General features: G+C 35.8%; 1 protein-coding gene across 4 annotated transcripts in view; it reads right to left on the bottom strand.

Moving 5' to 3' along the window:
- The window catches only part of LOC149801547 (neuropeptide receptor 15-like), a 42,248-nt gene extending 30,093 nt beyond the window's left edge, over positions 1-12,155 (bottom strand). The window contains exons 1-3 of one of the 4 annotated variants that reach the window (XM_089955748.1): positions 11,994-12,155; positions 11,495-11,572; positions 8,098-8,857 (exon numbers count right to left, since the gene is read on the bottom strand). In XM_089955748.1, coding sequence (XP_089811874.1) covers positions 8,098-8,576 — 479 coding nt within the window. In that variant the 5' untranslated portion in view covers positions 8,577-8,857; positions 11,495-11,572; positions 11,994-12,155. Of the gene's footprint in view, positions 1-8,097; positions 8,858-11,494; positions 11,935-11,993 lie in introns of those variants that run through there. The other 3 variants (XM_089955747.1, XM_089955749.1, XM_089955746.1) reach the window with 3 other exon arrangements.
- Positions 12,156-15,306: the final 3,151 nt, after the last annotated feature.

The raw sequence follows: 15,306 nt of genomic DNA, 5'->3' as shown, positions 1-15,306 counted from the left end.
CATTAATTATGTTGAAGTTGACTATTAAACATAACAATACTTCTTAGCAACAACATCCCTGCAAGTAGGCAATTCAAGCATTAACTATGGCACATTGGCACCGCAAATGATAACAAAGACATCTTAGAATTGTCAACATTAACCATCTGTGCCTTATGAATGAAAAAGTACTATCCGCATAGTCTCGTTTAGCTAGACTCTGGCGTAACTCAATGCGAAGAGATTGGTAAAGGTCTTCTACAACTGACTGCAATCGATAAGTGTCGCTTATTTCTTTTTTCTTTTCTTATTTTCTCAGTCTGAAAAACTCTACATATGTATTGTAAAGTTCATGGACACATTGTGTGCACAGCTGATAAATGAAAATACTTGTATTATGTAAAGTGAGAAGCAACAGAATTTATTGGCGGTGAATCGAACAATACATGCCCCTTTATGCAATCAGCTTGATGATTTGCATAATTTTCATGCAAAAGAGAAAAGGTATATTAGATGTACATATATTATGTGGTCCATCCCACACATAAACACAGCTGCTACATTTGCTCACTTCTGTGCTTTAAATGTTTATTAAGAATACAGTATTAACCTGGCAACTCATTAACGACTTTAACACATTTTCAGTCAGTTTCGTCCTGGAGATTACAATCAGTTGTAATGACCTGTACCAGACTCTCGCATGATGTGGATCTCTCTGTCTGATTTTTGAAATGATTGAAATCGAAAATAATCTTCATGATGCTCACTGAGATCTGAGCAATGGCCGTTTTTCCCCCTTTGATAAAAAAATTCTGTCAGGACGACTCTTCTCGTTGCTAACTGCTATTACAACGGATATGTTAATGTTAATAAAATTTAGATTGCAATAAATATTTTAGCCACACCGCCTAAAAAGCAATTATCTTTGAATAATGGTAACATTATTTCACAATTGAAACTATTTTTATGAGGAGAGATGATTCCATACTAAAAAGACACCAATTTATCAATCAGTTAAATTGACACATTAATTTTCTTTCTTGCATTAGCAAGATTAATGCATCCACCTCTAAATACCCTGTGGGGCATGATATTGGTTTCATTATATAAAATATTATGAAATCAGTGTATTGCAATGATAACAATGAAACAATATTGATTTGAAAATTGCAAAGTTTTCTTCGGTTGACAACATCCAATCTAAATTACATGTTTATTGTCGTATGATATATATAATTCGGTACAAAGTTTAGACATTAAAACCAAAAACTGATGTCAACTTGTAAGAAATTGTTAAGCTCCACGTACCTACCTACCACCATATGTTAGACAAGCAATCTTTTTTTCAAAATGTCATTGAATCAGTGGCCAGTCTTGTGTCGGACTATGTTAAAAACATCCCGGAACCACCAATGGAGTGTTTAGGTGGTTGGAACATAAGGCGTCATGACTTTCCAAATTAGTTAGATGATTTCATTGTATACCATGAATCAGTGCTTTAAACCTAGCCATCTGTCATAAAATTTTCAAGAAAGTTTCGCCATCATGACATCTTTATCACAGACATGAATAATCTCTTGGATCGATTTACACTTTGGGTATGGAAGAACCCAATTGACTTTGGGATCAATAGATCCAAGATCAAGATCCCTGTGACTGAAAGAAGAAAAATGTATTCGCGTTTTCAGCACAATAATATTTATTTTACATCAAATACTTGGACCAACCATTGTGGGTTGCAATTGAAGACAAAATATCAGTAGTCAAGGACACTGTGACTCAGAGAACATTGATTTCTGCATAATAATTTCAGTTCCTGACCATACATTTTCACCAAAGGTTATGGATTAATTACATATTCTGTAGGAAAGACGCTAGTTGATTTTGGGCTCAAAAAACTAAAAGTTCAAAGTCACTGAGACCTAAAGAATAAATTGATTTTACATAATAGCATTTGTACTAGATTACTTACCTTGAAAATTAGTTCGTGAAGTGATTGCACCTAAAGTATGGAAGAGCATATTAAGAGTATGGAAGTGGCATGTTAAGAGCATGGAAGTGGCACGTCAAGAGTATGGAAGTGGCATGTTAAGAGTATGAAAGTGGCATCTTAAGGGTAAGGAAGTCGCATGTTAAGAATACGGAAGTGGCATGTTAACAGTGTCATGTTAAGAGTATGGATGTGGCATGTTAAGAGTATGGAAGTGGCACGTTAAGAGCATGCATGTGGCATGCTAAGAGCATGCAAGTGGCATGTTGAGAGTCTCGAATGGTACGTAAGAGGATGTATGTGGCATCTTAAGAGTATGGAAGTGGCATGTAAAGAATATGAAAGTGGCGCGTTACGAGTATGGAAGTGGCATGTTGAGAGTATGGAAGTGGTAAATTAAGAGTATGGAAGAGGCTTGTTAAAAGTAAGAACGCTACACATTAAAAGCATGGAAATGGAAAGTAAAAGGTATGGAAGGAGCATGTTAAAAGTGTCATGATAAAAGTATGGAAGTGGGATGCTAAAAGTATGGAAGTGGCAAGTAAAGAGTACGGAAGAGGCATGTTAACTGTGTCATGTTAAGAGTATGGAAATGGCATGAGAAGAGTATGGAAGCGGCATGTTAACAGTGTCATGTTAAGAGGATGGAAGTAGCATGTTAAGAGTATGGAAATGGCACGTTAAGATAATAAAAGTGGCATTTTAACAGTATCATGTTAAGAGTACGGATGTAGCATGTTACGAGTATAGAAGTAGCATGTTAAGAATAGGGATGTGGCATGTTTAGAGAATGGAAGTGGCATGCTAAGAGTATCAAAGTGGCAGTTAATAGATCATATGTGGCATGTTAAGAGTATGGAAGTGGCATGTTAAGTGTATGAAAGTGGCACGTTAAGTGTATGAAAGTGGCTTGTTAAGAGTATGACAGTGTATGAAAGTGGCATGTTAACAGTGTCATGTTAAGAGCATGGATGTGGCTAGGGAGAAGTATGGAAGTGGCATGCTAAAAGTATGGAAGTGGCATGCCAAGAGTATGGAAGTGGCACGTTAAGAGTATGGATGTGGCATGTTAAGAGTATGGAAGTGGCATGTTAAGAGTATAGAAGTGGCATGTTAAGAGTATGGAAGTGGCATGTTACGAGTATAGAAGTGGCATATTAAGAGTATGGAATTGGCATGTTAAAAGTATGGAGGTGACAAGTTCAGAGTATGAAAGTGGCATGTAAACAGTGTGACGTTAAGAGCATATATGTGGTATGGTAAAAGTATGGACGTAGCACGTTAAGAGTATAGAAGTTGCATGTTAACAGTGTCATGGTAAGAGTATGGATGTGGCATGTTAAGAGCATGGAAGTGGCATATTAAGAGTATGGAAGTGGCATCTTAAGAGAATGGAAGTGGCATGTTAAGGTTATGAAAGTGACATGCTAAGAGTACGGCAGTTGCATGTTAACAGTTTCATGCTAAGAGGATGGAAGTGGCATGCTAAGAATATGGAAGTAGCACGTTAAAAGTATGGAAGTGGCATGTTAAGAGAATAGAAGTGGCATGTTAAGAGTATGAACGTGGCACGTAAAGAGTATGAAAGTGGCATCTCAACAGTATGGAAATGGAATGTTAAGAGTATGGAAGTGGCATGTTAACAGTGTCATGTTAAGAGCATGAATGTGGCTTGTGAGAAGTATAGAAGTGGCATGCTAAGAGTATGGAAGTGGCACGTTAATAGTATGGATGTGGCATGTTAAGAGTATGGAAATAGCATGTTAACAGTATCATATTAAGAACATGGAAGTGGCATGTTAAGAGTATGGAATCGCATGTTAACAGTTTCGTGCTAAGAGGATAGAAGTGGCATGTTCAGATTATGGAAGCAGCACGTTAAAAGTATGGAAGTGGCATGCTAAGAGAATGGAAGTGGCATGTTAAGCGTAACAAGGTGGCACGTTAAAAGAATATGTACGTGGCATGTTAAGAGTATAGAAGTGGCACATTAAGAATATGAAAGTGGCTTGTTAAAAGTATGAAAGTGGCATCATAAGAGCATGGAAGTGGCAAATTAAGAGTATGCAAGTGGTATGTTAAGAGTATGGAAGTAGCATGCTACGAGTAAGTGGCATATTAAGGGTATGCAAGTGGCATGTTAAGAGTATGCAAGTGACATGTTAAGAGTACGGAAGTGACATGCTAACTGTGTCATGTTAAAAGTATAGAAGTGGCATGTTACGAGTATGGAAGAGGAATATTAGGAGTATGGAAATGACTTGTTAAGATTATGGAAGTGGCATGTTGAGAATTCGGAAGTGACATGTTAACAGTGTCATGTAAAAGTATGGAAATGGCATGTTAGGAGTATAGAAGTGGCATATTAAGAGCATGGAAGTGGTATGTTAAGAGTATGGAAGTGGCATGTTAAGAGTATGGAGGTGACATGTTAAGACCATGGAAGTGGCATGTTAACAGTGTGATGTTAAGAGCATAGATGTGGCATGGTAAAAGTATGGAAGTGGTATGTTAAGAGTAAAGACGTGGCACGTTAATAGCATAGAAGTTGCATGTTAACAGTGTCATGTTAAGAGTATGGAAGTGACATGTAAATAGTAATGAAGTGGCACGTTAGGAGTATGGAAGTGGGATGTTAAGAGAATGGAAGTGTCATGTTAAATGTATGGAAGTGGCATGTTACGAGTATTGGAGTGGCATATTAAGGTTATGGAAGTGGCATGTTAAGAGCACGGAAGTGACATGTTATCAGTGTCATGTGAAAGGTATGGAAGTGGCATGTTACGAGTAAGGAAGTGGCATATTAAGAGTACGGAAGTGGCATGCTAAGAGTATGGATGTAGCATGGTACAAGTATGAAAGCGGCATGTTAAGCGTATGAAAGTTACATGTTTAGAGTATGGAAGTGGTTTGTTAAGAGTATTGAAATGGCATGTTAAGAGTATGTAAGTGGCATGTTAAGAATATGTAAGTGGCGAATTTATAGTTTGGAAGTGGGATGTTACGAGCATGAAAGAAGCACAATAGGAGTAAGAAAGTGGCACTTTAAGAGCATGGAAGTGGCATGTTTAGGGTATGGAAGTTGCACATCACGTGTATGGAAGTGGCATGTTAAAAGTATGGAAGTGACATGTTAACAGTGTCAGGTTCAGAGTATGGAAGTGGCATGTTAAGAATATGGAAGTGGCATGTTAAGAGTATGAGAGTGGCAAGTTACAAGTATGGATGTGGCATGTTAAGAGTATGGAATTAGCATGTGAAGAGTATGGAAGTGGCATGTTAAGAGTATGGAGGTGATACGTTCAGGGTATGGAAGTGGCATGTAAACAGTGTGACGTTAAGAGCATATATGTGGCATGGTAAAAGTATGGAAGTGGCATGTGAAGAGTATGAAAGTGGAACGTCAAGAGTATGGAAGTGGCATGTTAAGAGTATGGAGGTGACAAGTTCAGAGTATGGAAGTGGCATGTAAACAGTGTGACGTTAAGAGCATATATGTGGCATGGTAAAAGTATGGAAGTGGCATGTGAAGAGTATGAAAGTGGAACATCAAGAGTATGGAAGTGGCATGTTAAGAGTATGGAGGTGACAAGTTCAGAGTATGGAAGTGGCATGTAAACAGTGTGACGTTAAGAGCATATATGTGGCATGGTAAAAGTATGGAAGTGGCACGTTAAGAGTATAGAAGGTGCATGTTAATACCTTTAAACTGGAAAAAGGTTTATTTTTCGGCACTGCATACTTCACATGTGCACAAAAACCATTTATTTACGTATTTAGCTTATATGCAAACATAATGAGCTATGAATAAATCTATGATGCTTTATTATCCAAAAGAAAAATGTTTTCACCTGGATTTTTCCTTTTTGCAGTTCAATCTATTGTACTCCGATTAAGTTCCTTGCAAATTGTTTTCATTTTTCTACATTTTAATAAAATCCGGCACATTAGTTGTATGTTCTGATGTACCAAGACTAATTAAGTTATGTTAGGCATTAACTTGTACATAGCATGTAAGAAAATCAAAATGGTTTGTACTGTATTTTCTAAGAATAGTTGAATTTGAATAAACTTACTGGGACACTTAGAGCAAGTGATTTACCGGAACATGTCAAATCACATTTTTGTTTACGTAAAAGTTCTTTTTTTTTTTTTTTTGTTTTTTTTTAGCCGTGACAGTGGTTTGACTTGATTGAAATTAACACTCTTCACTGGCTATAAGAACATTAAAATTACAGAAAAATAAAAATTATTTCTTTGGGGACTCCAATATGATGTAACAACAGCTGATTGGTTCAATTCATATTTTTTCTGATATTGAATTTAGCAGCATTGGAGTCATACACAGGATCGCATCAAAAATTGGTACAATTGCCCTCATTCGAGAAGGAGATCAACCATTATGATGCAGGGTGACAGGCATTGATGAGTCCTGAATTCTGTGTAAACAATACAACGCACGGTGCCGTTGCATCCTGTTAATAGCTTAAAGGCCACTGCTGTTCGGTCGACGTCTACAACTGGTTGCTTTGCGGAAAGATTCAAATTTCATCGTTGGTAAATTTGATAGGATTAAGAAATTTCTGCGTTCCATGGTTAATTATAAGAATCCAGATAGGTAATTATTTTGCCAAATTTCCAATTTGTCCTAAAACTTCACTTATCGTCTGTCCGCCATTAATGAACACTCATCAGTTGGAAAGAATGGAAACCAAATATCCTGACAGACACTGACAAGAGCATGTGAACACGCTAACTAAAGAATAGAAACTCAATATACTGACAGACACTGACAAAAGCATGCGAACACGCTAACTTAATATAATTAAGCTATAAAAAAAACAAAAAAAAAAAACCAAACAAAGCACGCGTTAGCACTCTTTAGATATTTAAGCACTGTTCATAGGGACATTTCCGTGTCGTTAAGTACTCCCAAATTTACAATTTTGGAAAATTCCTAGTGTTTAAGTTTCGCAATTCTGCCACTTGTTTCCACGAATTGTTTTACTAACTAATTTTCTGCGAGACTGAATCGCGACTTTCGTCAGGGCTGCGAAATTCGCGAAAATAAAACCACGCGGACATTTCTACATATGTAGTATGTATATAATTCATTCGACTTTTAAAATGTTGATTTCACTTTTAATAAATAACATATGGATGTAAATTAGTGGTATATATATATATATATATATATATATATATATATATATATATATATATATATATATATATATATATATATATATATATATATACATATATATATATACATATATATATTTATATATATATATATATATATATATATATATATATATATATATATATATATATATATATATATATATATATATATATATATATATATATATATAAACTTATTTCACGACTGCATATACGGCATTTGTATATGTCAACTATATAATTTTAAAATTTGAATTTAACTATGAAGAGTAACTGATTATCTTGCCATTTAAGGTAAGACATTATAATTGTACATTAAGAACATGAAATTCTATATTGCCACAACAGTGTGGCAGATTTAATTGTAAATTAAGAACAGGAAATCTTAGACTAGAACTTGAGTGTGACAGATTTCGTTGTATTGACACATTACAGTTGTGAAAGAACAGAAAATCCAAGACTACCACTAGAAGTCAAAATTTTATGAAATGTCCATATTTTAACAATGCACCGAAAGATGATATGTCAATTAGTGTTGATTTATTTATATTAAAGTTTCTGCAAACTATGCAAGTATTGCAATACAAATACAAAAACAACGCTTTTTTAAATTAAGTAAATTTAGCATATTACCAGATTTAGAGAAATGTCGAAAGAAATTTAGTTTTATAGGTAGGAACCTATGTTTGTCTTACCATTACCAGATTATCTACTGCTTAAAATAAAAACATTAAATTTTGTACTTTGCCCAGATAAAATTCCTTTTACAAGTACAAAATCTGCTCTGTTTTGAAATGTATCTAACTTTCCTTCAGTAACTTTGCAACTCCTTGACAAATTCTAGTACAATGAAAAAGATCCTGAGTTAAATTAATTTTATAAATAATTACCATTCTTTAAAAAAGCAACAATTGAAACATATTACAAAATAAGTAACTTACCTTTCAATACATACAGAAACAAGTGATAGAATAGAGACATATAATGCCACCACAAGAACGAATCTGTTGATCTTACAGACAGCAGTCCCTAGAAGCCATCCCCTATTCATCATGAACTGCACGATTTCAGGGATTCCGAATAGCATGATGAAGAAATCCGCAACGGCAAGGTTCATGATGAAAATGTTAGTGACGGATTGACGCATCTTCCGGTCCAGAAGTACGACGATGATAACTAGACAATTCCCTAGGAGTCCCACAGCCCCTATGAAACAAAACAAGATAGAAATGATGATCACAATCTCCTGGTTTGCTGGTGGATTAGAATTCAGATCTATGCTTTCATTTTTGCCAGATGAATCGACACGGGGAGCAAATAAGTCCGTCACATTGTTCTGGTCACGCGTGGACGAGATAAAATTGACTTGAGGGTCACTCAGTAGGGTTATTATGGAAGAAACCGTTGAATTGAACGCCATAGTCACATCTATTCAGTGGTACTTTCGTTTGACATATGGCAGACTATATCTTTTCTGATATATCTCTTTAGTCTGCGTGTAAACCTCCAAAGAAGTTGATATTCATGTTTAGTGAATGAACTGGATGTATTTAATCAAGACAATCATACTCCATTTCTCCACAAAATACATATATTCACAGTCTCAGAAAAATACTTTCTTCTCAGTAATGTACGTCTAAATTATTGATGTCTTCAAAACATTTCTATCGCTGAATCATGTTATCTTCATTGTGTTCCTTGCTAGAATTAAAAATAGGATGTTATAAATTTCGATTCATAGAATATCTGAGTCGATATATATTGAGCATTTACATAAGTTATCTTGATGGTTAAAATCCAAAATATTCTATTTTAAATCTGAAACAGGAAATCGCTTTTAAGAAGGTTGCTCTTAATGCGGTCCTTGTACAAATGTTGACAGCTGTGAGCTACCCCGTGTTTATAACACATAAAGAACGCTAAAGCTGGTTGATGCGTTTGAGAATGAGTCTACTGTGGTATTGATTAAGAGGAAAGATTTAACAGCTCTGTAAGCGTTAGGCAGAAATACTCTCTGGATAAATAAGATATGAAAGGCAGTGCGTTCTGCATCATTTTGTACTTATGAATAGAGAAACAACTGTTGTCAGTAAGATTTCTCCAAGTGACAAGTTTTATACGCGGACAAGCAGAGGAAATAATCCTTAAAGTTTTGGTTTTATTTAAACACCATTGAGTCATTTTTACTGCATCTTTTAATCGATTTGAAGTATTTGCCTTGCTCTTTAAACAAAGATTTACATAGAATAAGAGCATTAATTCAGATATATTCTATGTCTATGTAGTATTTTCATAATTCAAAAGGGGAAATAGTCATAATATACTTAAAATGTCAGTACAACCTATTCGTTCAAAGTCACAGCATGTCTTCGCTAAACATATCAGTATGTCGCATAATCATTTCTTAGACAATAAGTATGGAAATTTTCGTTTAATCCTATGTGTTGTTTTCCGTCAACGATTCTTTCATATCATTATATTCCTGGACAGAAGCAACGTTAACAAACGTTGTTGTTGTTTGGGTTTAATGCCTTTTTCAGCACACGTAAGGCTACGCATGGTGGCCAATAAAACTAATGGAAGAAGATGCCGGGGAAACCCCGTGACTAACCACCGACCCACAGGAAGCTATTGGCAAGCTTTTGCGCATATCTACATTGGCCAAAACGGATACGCGAACCTATGCTGATAGCGATGAGAATTCAGTGATGGGTAAATGCGAACGCCTTAGACCACTCGGTCACCAGGGAAAATGGCTTGAATTTGAATAGCATCGTTCTTTTACCTATTGGAAGAGGGGATTTTGTAAACCTAGACTTAAATTCAACCTTCAGTCATGCCTGAAACAAAGTAGAAGAGGTGGCCAATTTTTAAGGGAGAAAAACAAAACCCACGTCATATTTGGAAAAGCCAGTGAAGTTATTAAATGGTTTTGCAAGCTGGCTGGAACGTTGAGGCTAAGAGTACAGTAAAACTGTTGATATGTAACTGCTGCAAGGATATATATATATATATATATATATATATATATATATATATATATATATATATATATATATATATATATATATATATATATATATATATAATTTAGGGCTTTATTTCGTGACAATAATATAACGGGAATAACTTCCTGGAGGATACAACGATTAAGTGAAGAGAGTTAGCCACAATACAGACTAGAGGCATTATCGTGGTTTATTTATCTGAGTAGTAAATGCGAAATCTTATTCAGAATAAAGTACAGTGTCGATTTGAATTACCCGGATGACAAAGTGCATCGTATCATTAAAAACCGATTTACGTGCAAAAATTGTAGCCCACATATTGCACGCCACTCATTTCTAGTTTAGGTTCCCCTACTACTGACCATGGTACACATCAACTGTCATGATCATATAGGTTATATTGTGCCATATATCAAGATACATACAAAACATGCAAATAATCACTAGATAGTAACGAAGTGAGGAAGAAAATAAGGAAAGATGATAATAAGGAAGACGACGATAATTAAATGCATTCTTCTTATCGACATCGTCATTATAATAACCATCACCATGATCGTCTTATTTTTATATAATCTTCAGTTTCTCCCTCGTCTTCGTCTTCTTTTTCTGACCTTCTTTTCTCGCTTTAGTGATTATTTGCAGGTTTTATATTTAGCTTAATGCCATCGCTCCGGTGGCCATAGTGACTAGTGCTTCCGCCTCGGATGCGGGAGGTCACTGGTTTGAACCCCTGCGGAGTCATAACAAAGATTTATACAAATGGTACTTGCAGCTTCCTCGCTTGGCTCTCAGATGTTAGTACTAGGACGGGTCGGCCTGGTGTCAGAATAATGTGACTGGATGGGACATGATGCTACATGTCTGCGACATGATGCCCCAGTGCTAGGCATCACTATAAACTGACACTCTGTAGACATCGCATCGATATGAGTTAAAGTGTTAAAGCTCATTAAAAATCAATCTCACTCACATGATTTAATGCCTCCAACAATATTGCTTTTTATCATGAAATTCAGCGTGTACCTTGGTATAAATTTCCTTGTGATGATAATAGCAATAATGATTAGTTGCTAGAAACATTGGATATGCAAATGACGCCAACGAGAATACATGTTATATTATTCGTAATATCATCATCATCATCATCATCATCATCATCATCATCATCACTTTTAAAACAGAGATATGTTGAACACCATCAGGGAAATGCAACTACATCTTAATGCACGAAATAAAAAGAATTGCGTCAGATTGAAAAATCCAGCATAACGTGCTAGACGAAGTGTAATTATATCCTACGGAAAGGTAAGAACGGAAATGGACTTACCACAATTCTTCTCTTGCTCATCTCTTGGTTGGAACAAGTTTACATTTAGGCACTCCTATCATAAAAACCTTGGATGTCCTGAAAGTATTCAGCAGAACAGTCATTTAAAATAACTGAAATATGCCAGAATGAAACAACCTGTCAGAAAAAAATATGGTATCTCATGCGTCAACCTGAATTTAGCTCCTTACTAATTGAAATTCTCACCCAAGACATTTCCACGACATGTGATATCAGTCAGACGGCACATAAACTATCATCTATATTTCTCTAATATGGTTGTAATTATATCGAAGATAATGAAGTATTGTCGTACAGCACTGTCCATAAAATGTATTATTAATTATGCGACTTTCCATCTAAACCGTTATGTGCAAGAAAGATCGTATCTCAGTGACACGTACTTAATTGTTGCCAGATTTATTTTAGGTGCGGTAATGTATTACTGTAAAGACATGTCCTGTTAGAGCTATATATGAAATATTATTATCCTGTTTACCTTTAGATTTAAGTAAAGATGTAACTTTCAAATCCGTCCTTATAGAACAAATGGAGTTACCGGTAGATCATTATTTATGCGAGTTCCAAAATTATTTATGCATCATAAGCTGTCAGCCGAATGACCCTAAAACTATCAGTTTTATCTCTTTCAGGATCGTAATTATTTCATGTTAATTAATAGCAATGATACTCTGACACGGCATGGTCCTTGTAGTTAATTATCAAGCCTTAATTATACGAGTGTAAATCTAGCAGGCCAATGATCCTGCAGACATATTCAACTTAAAGGTCACATATGTTTTGTAGGCAGGTAAGTGCTGCGTATTTAAATTTATGAGCTATCACGGTTTAATTGCGAGCAAGATACAATGGGTATTATCAAGTATTAATGCCTGCAAGATACGATGGGTATTATAATGGTTTAATGCCAACAAGATATGATGGGTATTGAACACGCTTTAATGACTGCAAGATACGATGGCTATTTAACACGCTCTGACTATTAGTGTTCTCTACAGCAAAGCTCTTGATTAGTACGGTAGTAGATCCCCTCAAAATACTCTCCATGCAAATTTACACTCTTTCTCTGTCTCATTAACTAGATATTTAATGAATTTACTTTTTGTATGTGTCTGAGTGGTATACTGTGCCCGTATTTACAGATCACCGACATCTTACCTGTCAGCGTGGGTTCGAGTCTCAGGCTCAGTCGACGTGGGTATGTCAGAAAGCTTGCCAGGTGCTTCCCGGTTGGTTCTCCCCCCCCCCCCCCCCATTTTCTTCCTCCGCCAGATACATGGGCCGCTACGTATAGCCTGTCATGTCTTGAACAATGACGTTAAACCCACAAAGACAATAATCATCATCAGTTTCCTCTCCGAATAGACCATCAGACGATGTATAAGGTCGATATTACACAGTTAAATATTCTCCCAATCCCACCTTAATTATGTGGATAATGAAAAGTTAGGTACGTTTCAAGGAAGCACTTTCCTGAAGGAATTTTAATGACGCGAAGATGAGGTTGGAAAAATAATTTCGCAGTTTATTTGCAATAAGCTCACATTCGTAGTCTCGCAGGTTATGCAAACTATAATATAGGCATTCAACTCTTTGTGTCAGTCAGAAATGTAAGGCGTTGAACTGCTGGTGTCAGCCAGAAGTTTAAGGCATGGAACTGCTAGTGTAAGTCAGACATGTAAAGCATGGAACTGCTGGTGTAAGTCAGACATGTAAAGCATGGAACTGCTGGTGTCAGCCAGAAATGTAAAGCATGGAACTTTTTATGTAAGTCAGAAATGTAAGGCATTGAACTGCTGGTGTCAGCAAGATATGTAAAGCATGGAACTTTTTATGTAAGTCAGAAATGTAAGGCATTGAACTGCTGGTGTCAGCCAGATATGTAAGGCATTGAACTGCTGGTGTCAGCCAGAAATGTAAGGCATTGAACTGCTGGTGTAAGTCAGAAATGTAAAGCATGGAACTTTTTATGTAAGTCAGACATGTAAGGCATTGAACTGCTGGTTTCAGCCAGATATGTAAAGCATGGAACTTTTTATGTAAGTCAGAAATGTAAGGCATTGAACTGCTGGTGTCAGCCAGATATGTAAAGCATGGTACTGCTGGTGTCAGCCAGATATGTAAGGCATTGAACTGCTGGTGTCAGCCACAAATGTAAGGCATTGAACTGCTGGTGATAGTCAGAAATGTAAAGCAAGGAACATTTTATGTAAGCCAGACCTGTAAGGCATTTAATTGTTGGTGTCAGCCAGATATGTAAGGCATTGAACTGCTGGTGTCAGCCAGATATGTAAGACATTGAACTGTTCGTGTCAGCGCAATGTCATTGATTAGAACTTGTTAGTCCCATTCATCGTTGCAGATGAAGATATTTTAGGCAATGGGAAGCAAGGATGTTTTTAAAAAGTTGAAAATGCAATAGAAACGTTTTTTTAGAACTGTTTTTGCTGGAATCCTAAACCTTAGCTTTCAAACTTTCTTTACAGCCGAGTTCCAGCAAAGTGTTTTTGCTCAGCAAACAGTTCCAGATATCATGTTTATACTAAGCAATACAAAAATATCAATTATATCACCTGTACAAAGAAAGATGTTGCGAAACAAAAACTCTTTTTGATTATTTCATGAGAAACATTAGATATACAAAACAATATACGGGATAGACTTGCAAAGAAATCAGGTGTTATCTCCCCTTCCTCCGTATCACAAAAACAAATTTGTTTGGTATTTAATTTTTATTTATTTTTTTCTTTCTTTTATCGTATGATAACCTTCATTTGCAGACTTGTATAATTTATGAACGTAGTGCATAACTATGTGTGCATAGCATATGGAAAGTACAGTCTTCGGTTAATGTTTTGTTACACATTCTGACACAATGTCATTTTTAGTAAAAGGATATTGAAGCTATGATGGGATAAACAAGAGTATCTATGTTCTTGAGTAGATACACGGAAATATTTCCCTCGCGGAGTGGAAACATTGTATTGTCACGAGTGGCTTGGTTTTTGGTTGTTTTTTATTTTTCCATTATTTGCCAGTGCGACTGACAACTGCATTACTACATCGATAAAAATAATTTCTTAAATTTTACAATAACGTTTGGACATCGACATTTTACAAAATTAGCTTGTATATATATCATATTTCAAATTGTGTATTTTGTCAAAATAATGACTGTATTCGCATGAAAATGAACACATTTTCATTTATGTTAACATATTTCATGTACGGAGTGATACTGTTTTGATGTGGTAACCATACACAGCGGTTGTATCTAACAAATTCAGAGCGTAACAACTTTAATAAGCTGATTTTAATGATTGAGAAATTACTTGTAAAAGATTTGAGTTCTTCATTTTGTTCATTTCTGCATACAAATTTAATTTTTTGTGTGGACTTTGCAAGCTAGCACTCCAGCACCATAGTAGACGTTGCATCGTCACTTAATTTCTGTTTGCCATCACCACTAATCAATGCCTGATTTAGCGTTAAGTATCTTGCTGGTGTGTACACATGGGTGAGGTCGGATAGGTATGTTGGACTGGAGTCCGTCAGTGAAACGTAGCACAGATAACAACTTTTGTGTTTGATTCTGGATCGAATGGATAGCCAGTGTAGGGTACAGAGCAGCGGGGAGGTGTGCTCTGATCGTGGTACTCTAAGTATGATCCGAGCAGCTGTGTTTTGAACATTTTGAGGTTTCTGAAGTAGATATTGAGATGAACCAGACAGAATTGAGTTACAATAGTCCAGTCTTGAAAGTACTAATGAACACACAAGTGTTTTAGTGG

This window comes from Sinohyriopsis cumingii, chromosome 4, assembly GCF_028554795.1.
Source record: "Sinohyriopsis cumingii isolate HCF-2022 chromosome 4, ASM2855479v2, whole genome shotgun sequence".
Lineage (NCBI taxonomy): Eukaryota > Metazoa > Mollusca > Bivalvia > Unionida > Unionidae > Sinohyriopsis > Sinohyriopsis cumingii.
The sequence above is the reverse complement of the archived record's forward strand: the minus strand, read 5'-3'. Positions and strand labels throughout refer to the sequence as shown.